At 45.2% G+C, this 20,312-nt stretch overlaps 1 protein-coding gene across 2 annotated transcripts in view; it reads right to left on the reverse strand.

Moving 5' to 3' along the window:
- The window catches only part of klhl5 (kelch-like family member 5), an 81,660-nt gene that overhangs the window by 52,993 nt on the left and 8,355 nt on the right, over positions 1–20,312 (reverse strand). For both annotated transcript variants that reach the window (XM_010778005.1, XM_010778004.1), the window contains exons 2-5: positions 18,635–18,823; positions 13,433–13,569; positions 12,461–12,657; positions 10,946–11,158 (exon numbers count right to left, since the gene is read on the reverse strand). In XM_010778005.1, coding sequence (XP_010776307.1) covers positions 10,946–11,158; positions 12,461–12,657; positions 13,433–13,569; positions 18,635–18,783 — 696 coding nt within the window. In that variant the 5' untranslated portion in view covers positions 18,784–18,823. The remainder of the gene's footprint in view (positions 1–10,945; positions 11,159–12,460; positions 12,658–13,432; positions 13,570–18,634; positions 18,824–20,312) is intronic.

A 20,312-nucleotide genomic window follows, 5' to 3' on the forward strand; every position in this document is an offset into this window, starting at 1 on the left:
AGAGAGAGAGAGGGGGGGGGGGAAAGTGAATAGTAAGCGTTCGGGAAATATCTTCCAAGGTCCATAACTTTGACCCAGTTTATCAGTTCAAACTGTCCTGACTGAGCACACGCACCTGTAACCTTGGCTGCTGTGCTCTAAGCGTTCTGTCTCCCTGTTCCTGCCTGTTGGCGTCAGCTGATAGAGGTGTTATCATTCTACCTTGTTATGCACAATGTTGATTATTCTCTCTGAACTAGCTAAATACATGGGTCTGGGGTAGAGTTCTTCAGAATTGAAATGGCAACTCTACCGTGAAGTTGGAACCTCTGACTCTGGACTTGTTTTGTGAATTCTCCGGCCGAAGCTCCTAAATAAACCATCAGTATTTGACATCAAAGCTCCAGCTCTCCCCGTGTCTCCTTTTGAGTCAGTGACTCCCACTGCATTGCTACACAGAAGTTTCCCCCACGGTAAGAGTTTAAAGTCAATGAGGTGTTTGATGGGGAGCTAGTGGAGGTCATGGAGGATAGGGGTGATGTGGTCGGAGCGTCGGGGGGAGGTGAGCATGCAGTCAGCTGAGACACTGAAGTGTCATTGATACCTAATAACTCAAAAATATATATATGGTTCTGTAGGGGTTTGTATATTATTATGTATTATATTATTACAATAAGATGATATCGCAAAAAGGACTAGAGTTTCGAAGAAGTGTCGTTCCATTCTCTTTCTTATTGTTTGTTTCATTTTCCCACGGTTGATCCACACCCATCCCCCATCGCCCCAATCACCATAATTCCATCAAACTGTCGTTTCTCACGTTTCGCACTCACAATCTTTCCCTCGACAACCATCTAGCCTACCACGAGCCTCCTCCCTCAAGGCTCTCTCCTCTTTCCTCTCCTCTCCGCCCCCCTATTCATTTATCACTTTCGGCAAGCCTTTATAGAAGGTTTCCGCAGTATTGAAACTGGGTCAAATAGTCAAGTTGTGACAAGGACTGCACTGCGTGGCTGCGGTGACAATCTGAGAACCGACGACCGCACGAGATTCCGCAAGACCAGAGGGACACAAATGATTCGCGGGAACGGATAACGCTTCAGTCGACCTATCATCACCCAAATAGGTAAGAATGAACGAATACGGTGTTACAACTAAGTAAGGCTAGAGACTTGACGCCGGATTTGGCAATGTCGCACCAGGGACCCATCTCAAGACAAAATGTCTTAACTTTACCGTTGAGATTGGCCCAGGCTTGCAACGCGCTTGGAGACTTGGAGACCTATTGTAACATAAACTCGCTTAAGAGGCCGGGGATTCGGAGAGTATGTTATTTATTTGGGTAGTTCATTAACGAACTTTTCGTAGTTCGACGGGGTCGGAGAGGGGCGAGACCGAGAGGAAAACTAGTCAGACTGAGGGGTACGTGAACCGATGTGTCTTCAAGGGGCTGCCATTTCATCAAAGTTTCAGTTACTACCTCACCCCAGAGCTACCCTTCTCGGATCACTACCTCCAGTACCTCCTATGGCCGCCAGACTTACACCAGCCGCACTCGCAGGCCCCCTCACTCGGTAGCGTCAGGGTCCGCGTCAGCGCACTCCGAGCAACCTGATTACTTTCAGAAAAACTCCTACGATACGCCCCTTTGTAATTTTCTTAGGGCGACAACGTTGCATGCAAGATTGCTACCCTTCCGGGGACGCGCAGGAGATGGGCTCGGGCGAGGTAGCTGAGCGTAGCCTCGGTCCGGCCTCTACGCTGCGGTGTAAGGGATAGAACGCTCGTTCGACGAGAGCCGGAGGCCCCAGCGACCTACCGGACTCGCCGACGGCAGGAGGGCTCTCTCAGGCGTGCGCGCCTCTCTCCTTCCCCGGGGTGCCCTGCTACGGGTGGAGGGCTTCGCGCTGGTCACGTGACCCGGACTGCGGGGCCGAAAATTGTGCGGGTCGAGAGCAGCTGGGCGCGAGGACGAGGGGCGACCTTACGAAAGGGCTCGTCTTCCCTGAGAGAGACGACGCAGGCGTGAGCATAAATGATGTCTATTTTGATTAATTATGAGCTTAAGTATTAACTAAACACGGCTCGCTGAATAAGAGTAAAATTACTTCGATAATTTTTTGACATTTGAGGAAACTAAATCTTAGACCTTGTTATGTCGCTCAAGCGACTGGCGCACGCTATACCCATGCCGCCGCGCTCTGCAATAGTCGATAAGCGAGCTGGGAGTGCCTTACAGTCTTGCACCGGTACGACTCCTGAACGGTTTGTTTACATGTTGTTCACGTTCTCATTATAGGAAATTCTTGTTAGGAACTATGGTTTGACCGCCCTATGTCCTCCCCGATCAGGCCTCAGACTAGACGTCTGCTCTAATAGCGTACGCCTTAATCGTTTACCCTAATAAATTAGTTAAATGAGTGTCTGATCCTGGAATGTACATGAGAAACCTTTTGGTGTGGAGGACATGGGGAGAACGAAGGAGCACACTCAGAGATGTGTATACCACGTCCCCGCGGGAAGCGGGAGTAGATACCTGGTGTCTGGGAGTATTTCGGTCAGCCTAAAGGGTTACCGTAACTTACTTTGCTATTTTCTCTTGAGGGGGGCCCCGAGGGGTCGAGCTGGCCCTAGCAAAGCATGGTTATTTAGTACAAACATGTGGATGCTATCGTGGTCAGAGCACTTACATAGGATCACTATGTATTCAGCGTGTTGTATGGTTAGGAACAAAAAGCTGTCGATAGGGGTCTCGCGTACACTAAGCTTAGGGGCGAGGTTAGATGGCCGCAAGACCTGTTTTTCGATTCGTGTCGTGCTCGAGATGACCCAGGTGCTGCAACATACGCTATCCAGCGCGTGTTTATACGAGTTCTGCGCAGGCTGGGGTGTCGTTTGTCTGTTATATATACCAGAATTTTGTCACCCGACCTTCGTGCGGCAGCACAAGCGGGTAAGATGAGAATCCTAGGAAACGTCCTTCACGCGCGACTCTAGATTTAATAGTTATGACGGCAAGTTACTGTCGGTGAGAGATGAGGATGATAAATTCGATCCACAAGTACGCGAACAACATAAAAGCAGGATGATGTATGCACGGAATGCTCGCAAGTGAGTTATCTAGACGTGGGGCGCCCGCCGCGGAGGTGGAGTTCGGCGGGCTCTCTCTTCTTGCTTCTACAGATAAATTCCAGTTCACATACTGCACAGATGCTGAGGCGTCCGCCGTGAGCCGATAGCCAGCACGACACTGACGCAGCTAACACACACACCACCGAGCCCCCAGGACGGAACAAGCTCTTGACCCACGACACACCCAATCTAACCCACCACTAGCGCCTCGACAGCACGGCGCGAGCGAACACACGTCCCACCAACTCACCACCTACGCCACCTACCCCTAACACAATACTGTACGCGGACATCCGCCCATCAAGGAGCTGACCAGAGCAACCGACCGTCCACACACAGCGACACGACGACAGCAATCATATCAACGACCACAAACACACCACACCCACACCTACACGCGAGTCGCAACAAAAGAGCCAGTCGAGCAGCAGCGAGCGCTCCTATGTTGGAAGATGTCCACCGCGTCATGTAGCGGGTTATAAGGGAGAGAGCCATTATCTCGCCCTTAATAAGCCTTTCGAACGGGGGCTGAGATTGCGGAGATGATTGGAGTGTCAGGCGACGCACGGTGTAGCGTGTGTCTCGGTCGCTCGCCCGAAGAGAAGGGACATTGCGGAGACTCTAATCGAATATTTATTTTCGTGTAGCGCTGTTGGCTTGAGTTACCTTTGAAGAATAGTACATGTAGAGAATATCGGAAATTATTGATTGACGATCTGTGTGATGTACGATTGTGCGTGTATGAATTCTCCGATGAAGACATCCCGGTGTCGATGATTCAAGTATCTACAGAAAGAAGCGTGCGTATATCTCTGTGATATTATCCCGAGAATTGCGTAAAAATGGAGGTGCCCACCGCTGGGCTCGTCGCTAAGCCGGTCTGGGGGACTCTTTCTCCCGGAGGTGTGCTTCCAAGAGCGACCAGCGAGACGGCTCCCATAACGAACGTAGTCGATTGGAATCTCTCTAGTGACGCTTAGCGAGGCCGGAGTGTCACGAGTAGATGCCACGGAGAGGATTCACTGGCGGACCTGTACTCTGCTCTACCCCTCTCCTTACTTCTGTAGGTCTCCGGCCACCACGCGAGGAGGCAGGTGCGGACTTGTACGCTCCGGAACTAGTGGAAGAGTCGATGTCGACCGACGGACGCGAGGGCACCAGACACACACACCACCCAGGCAAGCAAGACAACCAACCGGCGCTAGGCCCACACAAACCCTACTACGGGACACTACCGCACTACACACACACCACCCACCACACCACACACACACACAGCCACACACACCACCCACACACACAACACACACACACACCACCACACCCAAACAATGAACCTACGGACGCCCTGTCGGTGTACGGGGTGTAGACGGTGAGTACGCCATGTGGGACCTAACCGGCGAAGGTGGGAAGGTTACACCTGTCTGTCCGCAAATCGGAGCGGGGAGCGCGTACGAACGACGAACCGACCGACTTGAGCCTAGCCACCTGTAGGTAGAGAAGCTTAAGAGCGGTTGGTGTTGGATCTGCGCGATCACACTACTGACTCCGTCCACTTGTGTCGTCCCTCATACTGCCACATCTGCTTCCGCAACCTAGCGGACGTCCTGTGTGCAGCGGGGCCACTGTCGAGCGCGCTAGGCGCTCCCTTGTCCCGTGCGTGCGCAGTAGAGTGGCTTCCCTCTCTGCACCGCTCGCGCGCCGGCAACACGTCCGCGCCTGCGGACAGGACCAGGGTGGCTCCCTTCGCCGATCCCCCTGCCGCCTACCGACCATTCGGACCGCTGTGCGTGAGGGTCTCGGGAAGCGGCGGCTCGAAGGTGCTCGGGCGTAGGTCTCGGCCAGCGGCGCCCCGTGGCGCGCCTCCTGTAGCGGCCGCGCCCGGTCGGGCGCCTCTCAGGGCTGCTCCTTAGGAGGGTGGTGGACGCTCCCCACATGGGGCGTACCCTTCACCGTTTTGGCACGCGTAGGCGCTAACTAGCCACCGCGGACGCTGGGACAGCGTCGCCGGGTAGGTTGCATTGGATAATGTGTGTAGTGCAATATGGCGGAGAGCTTGGGTGAAGGTGCTGTGGAAGTGAGTAGGTACCAGAACGCGATATCTAGTTGTGGATGGAGTGTTGACACGCATAATCGAAGGGACCCTCAAGGGTGTGTTGCAAACCGACGAAGGTTGTTGGGCGAGGGCGTCTGAGCTGGGCCCGCTGCACCGGCAATGGACCGGAGTGCGGTAGTTGTGTGTGTGGTAGTGTGTCCGCTCGAGCTGGCTGCTGGGCCGGTGGGGTGTGTGGCTGCTGGCCGTGTGTGATCAGCGCTAGTAGAGAGGTATGCGGTGTAAGGTGTGATGTGTGGTTGTGTGTGCGTGTGCTGTGCTCGCTGTCCGTACTGCTCACCCGGAGAGAAGCGAGACGGCGATGACCGCTTTGACTCCAGTCTTATGACTCTGTAAGCAATAGTACGAAGAAATGTCGACTGTATATAAGAACCTATGTATAGAGGCGGATATCGCACGAGCGAGGAAGAGCTCAGCTCACAGGTCGCGTCTAGTCTCCCTGGGGACGTTAGACACCCCGCCCGTCTTGCAATGCAACCCAGAAGAGTGAGGACGCGACGGAGGAGCTCTCTCTCTGATCTTCGTTCTGGCTCTCGGATCCCCGGGGAGTAGAAGGCGTGAACTCATAGGACACCAGAGGGGGTGCGACCGACGCGCGGCAGTTACCTCACCCCAGAGTCGAGACTCTGGGATGCCTCTCTATAGGCTCTACTACGGCGATCTGCTGATAAAATACACCAGCCGCCGTTACGCCACCTCTTGTACACTGTTTATCAATTCAATCGAATAAAGAAAGTAGAGGCGTGAATTTTTTGACCTTAAGTAAATGGTTCTCTTGACTGACAGGGCGCGAGCGCACAACGCCTTCAGTTAAGGCACTATTCTTCTCACTCTCTTCTGGGCACGTCAGCACGGCGCTGACTTCAGGTGGAGCACAAGAGCCGCCGTGCGTGTCCCTCGGATAGCCTGTCGCGGGTGCGGCCGCCGCAGTATATGATCGCACTCTCCATCGATTCACTATCGAGTCTCGTCGTGGTCTTCTACGCGCGCAGAATTACACAGCGGGGTTCGTACTTGCAGTGCGTGGGACCTGTAGGCTGTGCAACGGGATCCCCTGCCTTGCCGCCGGCTCTGGACAGACCTCACAATCACTCAGCTCGTGGTCGGCGGTGCCGGTTGCTGCTTGGTAGTAGTGTGCTGTACTACGTTCGCTGTGTGTGTGTGGGTGTATGTGTCTGTCTCTCCATCGGTTTGCCTCTCGCTTCGGGGCCCGGCGCGTTCACGCAAGCTCCAGCTACTAGTTACACAGGACTTAAGTGTATCAAGAGCGTCGTGTGGCGCAAGAGTAGTGCTGCGTGTGTGTGTGCCTGTCAGTGTGTAGGTGGGCGTGCTAACGTAAAAAACAAATACCAAGCGTGACCAGACGTGCTCGAGTGTTCTGCAGATACCGGGTACCCCTATTGCCGTGTATGGAGGGCCCGCTCGTGGTGGTCAGTCGTATGGCGGACCGCGGCGCCCCCTCTCGGTAACTTGGGGGAGTGTTGTGTTGATCGGGGGCGCCCGTCCTCAGTCCAGGGCCGCCGCGCCGCCTGGCGGGCCCGCTACGGCGGCTGTGGCGACCTAGCCGCGAGGTCGGCTAAAAAAAAAGCCGCCAGCCTCCCCGCGCGCCCCCGCCCCCGTGTCCGCTCGTGTCGTGTGTCGGTGTGTGTGTGTGTGGTGTGCCTCGTGTGCTCGTCGTGACCCTGTCCCGGCCTACCCGCTACTCCACGCTCAGCCAATGTTAGCATAATGTCAACGATTGGAGGTACAGGCTCGAGGAGAGAGGCTGTACGGAAGACCGATCTCGCGCCTGAGGTACACTTGGCGAGATCGGTGATAGCCGTCTCTTCCGTCACTAGAGTCTGATAGCTACTCCACGCTTTTCTATCCACCGCTCCAAATAGAATAAATTAGACGAACGTCGCTGACAGAGCCCGCTCTTCGGACGTTTCTATTGTCGCGTAGCTGCCTACTCGGCCGGTCGCCGCTAAAACATCATCCGGGCGAAACGTACCGAAGAGAAGACGGTCGTCAGAACTCAGCTGCCGTAAGATAACCGGTGCCGTACGGGGTCTTACTATTCCACTCACGTCTATATAGTTAGAGTCATAGGACGTTTCATATTGTCGTCAAGTGGCAACAATTGGAGAAACGAAAAAGACACGGTAGCTAAAACAGGCGACAGGTATGTCTTGCACACTGGATTGGTCTGACAAATCGAAAAACACATTGTGACAATAACTATTCATGACAGCTTTGTCTAAATGACTACATGACACTGAAAGTCTAGAAAATCCCTCTATTGTTTTACTAAAATAAATACCAAGAAAGTTACACCGTACCTGCTTTAGGGTAACTACAAATGATGACCCCACACTGCGAGGGATCAATGTCTTTAGAATTGTGTCTCTCATGTCTCACAAAAAGTTCTTATGTAATTCCAAGGTCACAGACGTCATTACCTATATTTTAGTAAAGTTAACTTGAAGGGAAACTTAGTTGAGGCTGTATCGGGATTAGGGTAAAACTTTTTCAATGTTCTTATGAGACGTGAAACAATGTAAAAACAAACGTTTTTTTGATGAAATAAGTGTGACAACTGATAGGCGGATTAACGGGTAAGTTCCAAAGTCAAAAAGTATGAAGTAATTTCTTTCGTGGTAAGTACAACATAACTATAAATAGAATTATGTACGTTTTATGAGGAGACCGGCCTCGTCAAGAGTCCTCGTACTGCTCCGCACATTTCGGCCGCAGCGGTCTACAGGGAGTCCTTACCCCCTTAGGCTCCCTCGGCGAGTCCGTAGGTCGTTGGGGCTCGTCTCACGACTTCTTCCCTTACACCTCGTAGACCTCTCTACTTCCATCTCTCGTCGGAAAGGAGCAATCTTGTGATACGTTGTCGTTAAGAATACCAAGTGGCGTATGTAGGAGTTTCTGAAGTTATACAGGTTTGTGAGTCGANAGCACTTCAATTCACCAGTCTGTTCTTTAAAATACATCCACAGGAAATCTGCCTGTGAGAGAGGCAGGGTGTGAAGCAAGTTTTCCCTGCAGGCAAGAATCACATGATTTACATTTAGATAGGAGTGTGTGTGTGTGTGTGTGTGTGTGTGTGTGTGTGTGTGTGTGTGTGTGTGTGTGTGTGTGTGTGTGTGTGTGTGTGTGTGTGTGTTTGCGTATGTGTGTGTTGACAGATGGAAAGCAGTAGAGGTTCAAGATGAGCCGGATTTTTTATTAAACATCATTAGAAGTGTGTATACCCGAATGTGTTGGCTGAACAGAAGTGGCTATGTTCAGACATGCCTGCTGAGATTCAATATGAGAGAAGTATAATAACAGACCTTTGATATTTTGTTGAAATTTAAAATGACAACTTAACCAATAATCACATGATAATCTTATAATCTTATCTTAATAATTACACAGAATATCGTTTGTTGACCAGAATATAATCAATCTGTTTTTAAGATTTAGCTGAAGGAACCTGCACTATATCCTCTGAAGGTTGCTTTACACACTCTTTTTTTCTATGCTTTTACCACTACAAATAAATAAATAGTGCAAATAATTAAATTTGGTCACTGAATAAAAAATCAATTTTCTCAGCGAGACATGGAGAGAGTAAAGCAAGCATGGTAAATGGTTAAGCAGCTTACACGGCAGGGTGAATCCTCGCTTCCATTGCACACAATCACTGAGGCACAAATTAGGGTGAACCCTATTTCGACTCTCATGTGTGTGCGTGTGCGTGTGCGTGTGTGTGTGTGTGTGTGTGTATAAGAAGGACGGAGATAGAAAAACGTGTTTGTCCTCTCCTGTGCTATTTCTCCATCACGCTGTGAAGGCCTGAATGTGGAGGGCGAGATAAGACTGAATCCTGCAGGCATGCGACCTTCTCCTCTCTTTACCTCCCAGTGTGAAGCGAGAAAGTATTCCTCTGCGTTGCAGCATGGGCTTTGACCACATGACAAACAAACACACACACACACTCCCATACTCCCACCCTAAGGGTGTGTAGATTCTTGTTATGCTTTAATACTCTCTTATTTCCCTTACAATACTCAGGCTGCGGTCAAATAGGCAAAAAAGACTTCAACATATGTATTAACCCTTTTGGTGTTTGGGCTGTTTCTCAAATGGTTACTATAACCATTTGCTTCTATTTTTAAGAGAAACTGATTCACCGAGAAAGAGGTTGTAGTAGTCTCCTTGATGAAGACACCCACAAACACTTACTGCCCTGTCAATATGTTCGGTGCACACTGTCTGATTTATGGCTGACAGATGCTCCTCAGAGAAGATTAGAGAGTATGTGTGTGTGTGTGTGTGTGTGTGTGTGTGTGTGTGTGTGTGTGTGTGTGTGTGTGTGTGTGTGTGTGTCAGTGTGTTGCAGTGGTTAAGGAGAGAAGGGATTAAAGGGTATTTATTTGGCACATTGACATCCTCTTAATGAGAAATCACACAGCGGCCGAGATAGAGAGCTGACTAATTGGTTGATGAATATTGATCAACTGTCTGTGTGAGGTTTATACGTCGCTATATTTGTTTGTTGCTGATCATTAGGTTGCTGAATGTTAATTCATTTATCAATTTAGCATGGTAGTGCTGGTGGGGGATATACTGTTAAAGGCTGAATCCTCCCTCAGCTCTTTGTCTGTCTTGCTTTTGCTCTCTGCTCTGGTGCTACTTTACTGCTCTACCTCTCCACCGGCGCCATCCGTCTTCTCGCCTGATTACATGTTACAGCTGCTTGTGATTCCAGCTGACCAGGGCAAAGTCGTATATCTGAGATGTTCATACTGTATACCCAACAAGTGCAAACCTGGAAGATGTATGGCCGCACACACAGAGGAGGGAAGGGGAGGAGGGCGCAGGGGGAGTTTTATCTCTATGGTTTCTTTAGTAGGAGAAATTAGTCATGAATGAGGTCAAGAGAACAAATAATTTAGCTGCAGTTAAGAGAGGCATCCCACTTAATTAAGGTCCAAAACACATGCATGTGTGTGGGTGTGTGTGTTTTTGTGTATGTAACTGCGGTTCTGCCTCCCCTCTCCACATTACCAGAGGAGAAAGGAGAGATAAAAGAATGCATGCACACACTTAAATACACAAACAAAACACACACCGGCTCAAGTGACAGAGTTATGGTTGTGATCTACAGTTAGCATAATGATTATAGTCCCTCTAATTGACAAATGAGGCTTGAGACAAAAAGACAAAATGGAGTCAGGAGTATAGAATACAAGTGGGAAGCAGAGAGCTATGGGAAAAGAGCAGCAGATTGGGGAAGACTACAACATTACTATTATTATTGGTAGTCTCACTAAGCGATACACCAATTGGTGCTGATACTAAGCTTTGGAACAGATTGCTTATTGGCCATGACAGGACATACATATTGCAGTGTTTCTGCTATCATTTGTAGCTATTGTTGACTTGGTTTTAAGTTCAACAGCATGTCATGTCGCGTGGTTATTAAACCTGCAATAATCAGTTTGCTTCTTGGTGACAAGGGGAACTAGTTGACATTTACAAATGACACATCTTCATCCACCTTCAAGTTGATATGGCAAACTTATCTAAACAGCCAGCAGTTACAGATTATATATAACGATATTATAGCGAACCCTTTCACATTGATTTGCGCTGTCGTTTGTCACATTGTTATTATATCATTATTGGTTATATCTGCTTAAAGTGGGTCAATTACAACATCAGAATATTCAACAAAGCTCTCACCTGTGGCTGCAGCAGCGGCAGTCGGATGTGTGCCAACAGAGAAGGAAGGTGGCTCTCTCGTGTGGTGGTGTCGTGACTAACCCATGTTAGCAAAGAGGTTACCACGGTTTCCTCGTCTGGCACATTTAAGTCCTCACAGGTGAGCAACCTCTCCATCTCGTCCAATGGGAGCAACAGGAACTCCTGGCCTCCTACCACCTCTAAAAAGTTTTCCTGGTGAACAGAGAGATAAAAAAGGTGTAGAGAGAAGAGAAGTAAAGAGTCAGATTCATTTTAAAATAGGAAGGATGAATTAATAATGAAATGCAGATGAAAAAAGGAGATGAGAGATGGAGAAAAAAAAGGAAGATATGAGTGGAGAAGGGATCAAAGGGCAAGAAGAGAGAGAGGCAAATAGGAAGGAAATGAGGGCTTGAGAAAGGTCAGAGGAAGAAGGGTGGAAAGCTGCGGAAAAAAGGGCTTGGTTGAGCAAAGGATGTCATGATTCTTTAGAAATTGAGAGTAGAGCTGCAAAAGTCATTTTAATTATGGACTCCTAATTTCCTAATTTCACAAATTTATTGTTTGGTTTAAAATAGTCAAACACATAGATAAAGTAACTCGATAAACACAGAAGATAACCATCACAATGAAGAAGCTGAAACCAGAAGATGTCTTAAATTATTATTAATAAAAAAATAAATAAAATGAAGTTACATTTTCTGACAATCTGAAAATGTAACTGATCAAATAATCCACAAGTATTTGTTGTTCTTTATCAACGAGAAAATTAAGATGAGGCAGCCACGATCACCGGGAGTACAAATATATCCCCAGTTTACCAACATTATGCTAAGTATTTTTGTCAGCCTCACATAAGGAAGGTGACGACAGTAGTTGGTATTGTACTGTATAGTTTCCTATTCTCATTTGTGTTTTTTTAATACATCTATTAAATCATTTTGAGTGAATAAGAACCTACGAGAATCAAAAAAGGGGGAAGAAAAACGGTCTAGCCTTCTCTGTATACTTTATGTAAGGCTCTTTCATAATGGCAGTAATAATCCCGTGAGCTGTGTATTAATGAGTCTGTGTGTGTGAGAGTGAATTATAGACGAAGGCAGACACCTAGATAAAGTCACCTCTCTAAATAATTACCACAAGAGAAAAAAGGAAGAAAGAGAGTAACACTGACAGATGCAGACACGCAGAGGCAGGCAGGGTAAAGGAGAGGCTTGTTAAGACAGGAGAGAACAACGATAGAAAAATAATAATCAAGTGAATGGAGGAGCTATTTCACAGTCACCATAGCAACCCTGTGCTAAAAAGATTGCCATTGTGGCGATAATGGTATGTTGTGCGTTGTGAATGAGAAACCCATTTTCAATGTCACACAAAGACTGGAAAATGACCAAAGTCTGATGGAGGAAAACTGTATCATCATGGACAGAACCACATTTTCCAAAACACGCTTTTTATTCATTTTCTTAAGGTGCCTCTACAATCGCCGGGGATGTAGCCTGGCCGTAAACCCACCATGGTGTAGGAGTGAGCGGCCCTCTGAAGGTCGTTGCAGCCCTGAGCGTCGGCGTAGGAGCGGATACCCAGACAGTTGGAGGGATGGAGCTGCTTCATGAGGAACGAACAGCAGGCCTGAACCACAGAGGACAGCTGCAGCAGGCAGGAGGCTGACAGCAGGGACTCAATGGTGTCCTCCCTCAACTCCAGACGGCCTGAAAACAGAGCGAGGACATGTAAGACAGTTACAGACAACAAAAATACATTTATATCCAAGTTTTTGTTATTTAAAAGGTTTTGAGATCAAGAGTCAGACTGCCATCAACTCAAGCAACTGGATATTAAAGTCCTTAATGTTACATAGCAGTAGGAACATACTAAGTCCATTTATTTATCATTGAAAACATGATGGTGGCCAAAGATGACCATTGATAGCCTATAAGATTGTATTTTTACTTGAATTGGCCATTAGTGTTCAATTAATGGCCAATTATTCCTTTCTAAAATGAGAAAAGTGTTTTACTGCCAACTGTATTCTGTATAAGTGTGTTACTTTCAGTTGATAAAAACTATCCAGGGTTCTCCCACATGTCACATCTTATGTTGGAGAGAACATTAGCTGGAGTGGTTTTGTATAGTCTGTTACCGATGGGATTATCCTGACCCAAGTTGTGGCTAACAAATGCATGGCACATGGGATGCTACAGTACAGTACATGGAGCTCCATTCAATGTCTGTATTACTCAGTTACTTTGACCAAATCAAAGTTATTGTAAGGTTGATGTGAACAATATGTTGGTTGGTCTCCAGTTTCAACCCTGTCAGAAGCACTCAAGATGCTTATTTTGAAAATAGATCAAAAATTAATTATTTAATTTTCTAAAAAGATTCAAAAATAATATCCTTAATCTTTATGGTATGTGCCGTTTGCCTGAAAGTACTACTCTACTGATATTTTTCACAAAAAAGGCGATCAGTAAGCCTGTATACCTGTGTATGCATACTGCACCAGGGCCCACAATGCATCAGGGTCCACTCCTTCCATCTTCACCTCGTCCTGCTTGGCCTCCCTCACATCACTGGTGAACATGGCGGCAAAGTAGTCGGACACGGATGAGAGGACCAGCCTGTGAGTGGAGAGAGTCAGGCATCAGTCAAAGAGACGGACAGCTGTGATGGAGGAACTGACGACTCTGACCTCACTGACAGGAAGAGGGTGGACTGACAGGGGAAGACTCAGAACAGAGATGCATGGAAACGACACAGCTTGACAGCACATCAAATTATCGTTCTGCCAACATATCATAGTAGTAGTTTAGTTAACACATGGAAGTCACATTAAAGGCATCAGTATCATTCAAATGCAGTTCTCTCCAGATGATTAAACAGAGATCTAGCTAGCTGTTTAGGACGTGATCAAAGATGTTTTCTGTTTCATTATCTGACTGCTATTTCTTTTAACTGCATAGGTCCGAATTATAAAGTAAAAAACATAAAGGGTGTTAAAGGAAGTTACATTTTTGTTTGTTAGTTAAAGGTGGTTGAAAACACAAGACACACAAATGCGCACATGACCAATGAGGGCACGAGATAAGTTTGTGCACAGATGGAAGGCTGACAGGCAGGTAGGCCACCCAGTTATTTTAGCCCAGTGCCACGGCTTCCACAGATGTAATTGTTTTATGTATTTTTTTATTTTTTTATTGTCAAAGCATTTAACGTATTCATTGCTATCGGGATGTTAAGAGCATTCCATGGAATATAACAAAAAGTGTTTCTGAAATAAATTACACTTTTAAGTTTAGTTGAATGGTGCCCGTTATCATTACTGCTTTCTATCTCTCAAAAAAAGTAATTGAAAAAACAGGTAATTTAAATAACAGTAAGTTAATAAACTGTTATTGTTGCTGCAATAGATGGGATAAAATCTTTACATTGGTGCTCCACACAGGATTAAAAATGAATCTGCATTTAACAATAAATCACTTGATTCTTCTAAATAAATGAATTCCCTCCAATTGGCACTATCATTGTAATCTCCTCTCTCGGAGGAAATGTGATTCGAGGTAGAAGAAGAAAACTGTGCTAACAACAGCCTGGCACCGGCCTCGGGCATCTCCAGATGTTTGTACACAGTGAGCATATTGAGGATAAAGAGCTCAGATGTGTTCCCCCAACAGCAGTTTGTTTTTGGTATCTAATACACATGTTCATAACTTGTGACGTATGGGACAGTGGCCTAACTTAATCTGTTTAGGATTATGTATCTTTGAAAATGGTGCCACATTAGACCATCTCTGAAAATAAACAGATGTTTGACAACGATATACAGTAACAGAAGAGCCTGTTTCTTCCCCTAATGTCCTTTTAAAACTCTACACTCGTTTTAAAACAGAATTCAAAATGTCCTTTAACAAATCAATATAGGCTAAAATAAGACACTACCCAAGTCAGATCAAGTCCCTGTATGCTCTATGGTATATAAAAGACATGCCAATCCCTGCAGCCACAGAGGAGATTATCAATTTGCATGTGTCAATCACAGCAGCTGAGCTCATGGATGAGAGAGAGAAAGAGAGAGGAATACGGTAATGTTAGGTCAATGTAGAATGAAGAGGGTAGAAAGTCTAAGAGGAGAAGATAAGTGGTATACAGGAGAGCAAGTCAGAGAAAGGACAGAGAGGAATTATAATGTCATTTGGGAAAGACAGTCCATGAATTCCCCACCACAACAACAATCCATTACCCCTTGGCAATATTGTGATGTTTAAATTAATACACACACACACACCTAAATATCAAGGTAATAAACGGCTACGAAAAGATATTTGTTTTTATTATCTGGATTTTTCACCATTTGCTCTGTCCTTGAGTATGGGGTGTTGACTGTGTAATACATGCTAAATGGCAGTGACACATAAAGTAAACCTCCAGATCACTGCAGGGTAAAGTATTATTAATGTCCTCCTAATCTAAATATGGGTGATAAGTTAGAAAGCTCACATTAAAGTTGCGATTGAAAGATATGTAACCATGTGTTCACATTTAACGTGTGTATGGAAATGTGTATAACCTCATTACCGAGTGTGACACTGGGACCCTGACAGATAGCCTGAAGCAGAAAAGAGTGGCGTGTGTTTGTTTACAGGAATAATGTAAAAAAGACAGTAACACTATCGTCAGGAGAAATCTGCTCTGCCAGTATTCCAGTCAGGTATCTGTTTCTCCTCTCTCTTTCTCTGACACACACACACACACACACACACACACACACACACACACACACACACACACACACACACACACACACACACAGTATTTTGACTCCTTAATATTTCATGTGGGTCTAAGTCTGACTTGCGGTGTGCGACACAGGCTATATACAGTACCGGGTTATTTAAACGCAAATGCACCTTGCAGAGGATAGAGACATGACAGACAGTGTGTCACTCAGTAATGGAAAGGCACAGAGAAGACAAAACGGCAGAGGGAAGAGAGCAGGAAACAGACGAGTTGGACTCAGGAAAGGAAGGATGCTGGAAACTGATCTGCGTCTGTTTGTGTTTGAGTGTGGATGTGCTGCTTGGTGCAGACTGGTTGGAAAAACAGAGATGGGAACAATAGGAGGACTGGTAGGAGAGATTTACTCAACTATTATGATTTTATACACTTTTTAGGCACACAAATGGAATTGATCTGGAGATGGCAGCATGGTTGTCAGTCTGTCACCACTTCTGTCCGGATTGAACATTTGGCAAAGATATTTTTGTTCCCCAGAGGATGTTTCTTAAAAAACTTTTGTTCTTATGCCACCAGCAGGTTAAAGTCATCCCATATCCAAGTGAAATGTCTAAAAGATTATCGGCTGGATCACCATGCACCCCTCAGAATGAATTGTAATCAATTGGACCAGAGTTTTAGTTCGTCCAACACTATGTTGAAGTTTCTACCATTTTTCAACGTTAAAGATTTTATGAAGGAGGTTTTCCTTGTCCAATTCTTAGTCTAGGGATACAGGGTGTTGTATGCTGTAGAGGTTTAAGGCCCTTGCTAAAATGCTCAATTTAGTTGGTGAAAATGGTTAACATTATGTCGGCCAAACATCTAAATGTTATCGCTAATGTTTCTTTTACATATTTTTATTTTTGTTTTAAAAACTGACAAAACATTTATATTTTATAAAAAGGTTAACAACTTTTATTTATCCATTTATTCATTCAGTGACTCATTTACTTGTGCTCTTATTAGTGACTTGGCCCTGTTCTCTCGTCAAATATATTTAATTTGACTGCCAACCCTGCATTTACCTACATATGACAAATAAAGTAAAGCTGAACCACAGTATGCACAAAGTGGGCCCCAAATGCCTAGCTATTGATCTACAACAACAGTACACACGTTTCTGAACTTTTTAACTGAAATCAGTTGAGGTAGCACAACAGAGGTGTCCACTTGAGGGTACAAAAATAGCTTTGCAAGATAGTGTGTTAGTATAGGGCACTGCCCTAGAGACAAACAGTATAATTTAGCTCTACATTTCAAAGAACATATAAAGCACGAGTCTTACTCAAAGTGCAGAAACAAACAAACTCCACAAGAGATCTGCAGCTGTACACAGCACAAGTGGCCTATTCAGCATGTAGGTGCTTTTGTGTGTACATGTAAGAAAGAGGAAGAGGGAGAGATAGAGGGTGTCTTTTTTGTTCCCATAGAAGCGTTTTATCCTACACATACAATAAATCAATTGCAAACAAAACACCCACTTTAAAACATCTTACTCCCACCCCTATTCCCGTACACAAACACAACTTCAGATGCAAACACACTCTTTCACATACACCATTAGCATTCCCGTACTGCTGGGTCTTTTGTTTGTCACCATCTGTGCCTGGAGGACTAAATCAAACAAGGCAGAGGAGGAAGGCAGTGAGAGCAAAGAAGTCTTTCTGCTGGTGGAGGACCGCTCTTCTGTCTCATCTCTGTGCAGATGGACCCTGCTGCTGCTGCTCCTGTGGCTACATGCCCAGAGAGCAACAGCATAGTGGTGACTATGAGGCGGGTGACAAGCATGTGTGTGTGTGTGTGTGTGTGTGTGTGTGTGTGTGTGTGTGTGTGTGTGGTGTGTGTGTGTGTGTGTGTGTGATGCATGATTCATGGGCTCAGTTGACTATGTGTTACAGAGAGACTATGAAAATAAAAGGGACTTTTATGAGATGAGCGTGACTGTGTTGCTACTGTGTGTGTGTGTGTGTGGCTTATTTTCAAACAGTATCCTGTGTGTGCAGCACGTGTCATCATGTGTGTGTGTGTGTGTGTGTCAATGTGTGTGTACAGGCACATGTTTATAAGTGCTGATGAAGATCAATTGCAGTGCTTCTGCATGTGTGTACATAGCAAAAAGCTAAATGTACATGTTAGTTTTAGGGCAGCAACTATCAATTATTTTCATTCCATTTTCATTCAATTTTTGTTTCTCTATTCATCGTCATCAAATTATAACCAGGAAGCTAAACCCAACACGTTTATGGCATTTCAATTGAAAAGTGACAATTGTATTATCTAAATAGATTATGTATGCTTTGCAAAGTCTCCAGCAAGTTTTGGGCCCAAATGTGGATTACATGAACTTATGATGATGATTAGAGCTTTCATTTAATCATTCATTCTGCAAATATTACAGGAGGTATTATTTCTTATTTTTTACACTGGTGAAGTTTTTTTTAAATCATTTTTAGTGGAATATCTTTTTTATATGCACAAAGGATCTATTAAACCAAAATACTTCTAAATCGACAATGAAATAACCATTAGTTGCAGCCCACACATTTTTACATTTGCCTGAGGGGGGTATTATAGTTTATACAGAATACGACACCCTCTGTCGTTGGACCCTCCATCAGACAATGGAAAACTCCCAGAGAAACCTCACAGTTAATGGGGAAAAAACTGAAGAAAACTCCCTCTTGCAGGACGGACAGACATACAATAGATTTGTGTGTAAATTAAAAAGATAATACATTTACAACATAGGTAGTCCAAATGCTAGAAAAGACAATGTGTCTATATATAAGAAGCAGATGAAAATGGATCCAGGTGGATGTCACCAATCCTCCGGGTGCCATCAAAGAAGTAGTAAGGTGACGTCTTTTATATGCATGTTTGTGTAACATCTTCATTTTTATTGGCTCTTACCTGTGTGCAGGTATCCGCCTTTCTCCAGCCACCAGTGTGACATCACACAGCTGCCGGGACCTCAGGTGGCCCTCCATTTTGCGGAAGGTGACATCGGCGTGGGACAGAGCCGTGAACATACAATCCTCTGGACATGCACATGGCTCCATCGACACGCATGAGGAAAGTGTGGCGCTGCTGTTGGACGTCCTGTCAAAGACGGACATTTACACAAACACACGGACAAACAGAAAGAGACATAAGCTTTGATTGCATGTGTTCCTGGTGCTACTTTTTAATTTATTCATGACAAAGACACGGATGCGTGGAGCTACACCAGCTGCTGGGGGTCATCCATGTGCCATTCTTTTCCTTGTGCCACATCCTCCTATATATTTGCTCTCTTCCTCTATTCTCAACAGGGTAACAGTTTGTCGCCAGAAGCAGATGAAAAAACTCTATAATGGTCTAATTACCAGGAGTTAATGGCCAGATAAATTTAGCTCACTTAAAAGAAAAGCTGCCAATTAAATTGCTTAGGGAGCAGAGCCCATAGATGTGCAGTAATTGCTCCCTAATAACAAACAGTTCCCTTGTATCGTTACAATCAGCAAGACATGAAGAAGTGTTTTGGGCCAGGATGGCTTCAACATTCGTTATTCACTGGTGGAAGTGTTGCAGCCCGGAGCGGTCTATATCTTATTCTGCCTGTGCCAGCTGATAGGGTTTGAGTGTGTGAAATGGTGTGTGCATGTGTCTTCATCAAAGTACAGGACCGAAGTATAGCTACCCTGTGAATTACAAGACATCATTGTTCCCAAACCAGCATTTAATTTATGAGAGCCTGGGCTGTATTTCCATTTTTAATTTCGCAGCAGAAGTGGCAGGACTGGCCCTACAGCACAAAGAGATAGGAAATGAGCCGATACTCCACGGATTGTATCATTTCATCTCTACAGTTAAAGTCAATTCACACGCTTTTAGGGAAGTGGAAGTATGTGTGTGAGTGGTTGCGATGTTGCAAATCAAACTGTCCTAAATTACAATTTTACACAGGCATATTTTTCGCAGAAATAAAAAGAGAGATGAGGACCTAGATTCCGGGAAGGCAGTGGAACATGTAGTTGTGTGCACCATAAATACAACATAATCTATTAAAATACAGGATTATAAAACTGAAATAAAGTGCCTCTATTGTGTCCTCTTTCTGTTTTTTTACATTAAACATAAAACTCAAGTTGGAGGTTTTAATTCAAAACAAAATAAAATATAATGCAGTTAGGCGACTCATCCTTTTGAGTCAACACACATGTATGCAGATATGTTTACTCTTCCCTTCATGTATATCTTTTTGTTTGCAGAAGTAGCCTTACTAAATGTCCAAATGGCACCTTTGAACCTCAATGAAATATTCAGTAATTCTAACTAATATACAAAGATTTTTAAAACTCAAATGCATTTCAGCAAGATTTCAGATAATGTTCAAAAGAAAGCAAGTCATAATCTTTAAATAGTAAAGTCCTAATTGAATGAGAATAAGTCAAGCATTTTAGTATCATTATATTTTTATTTCACAGTTGGCAACAATACTTTTAAGTTCAGTTTTAATGCAAGAAAATGTCAGATGAACCTTCTGTACACTACCTGCCAGGCACCAAAAGTAAAAAAGACAAAGTTAGTGACTAGTTGGTAAACAATG

Source organism: Notothenia coriiceps, unplaced genomic scaffold (assembly GCF_000735185.1).
Source record: "Notothenia coriiceps isolate Sejong01 unplaced genomic scaffold, NC01 NC01_scaffold00018996, whole genome shotgun sequence".
In the NCBI taxonomy this organism is placed as follows: Eukaryota; Metazoa; Chordata; class Actinopteri; order Perciformes; family Nototheniidae; genus Notothenia; species Notothenia coriiceps.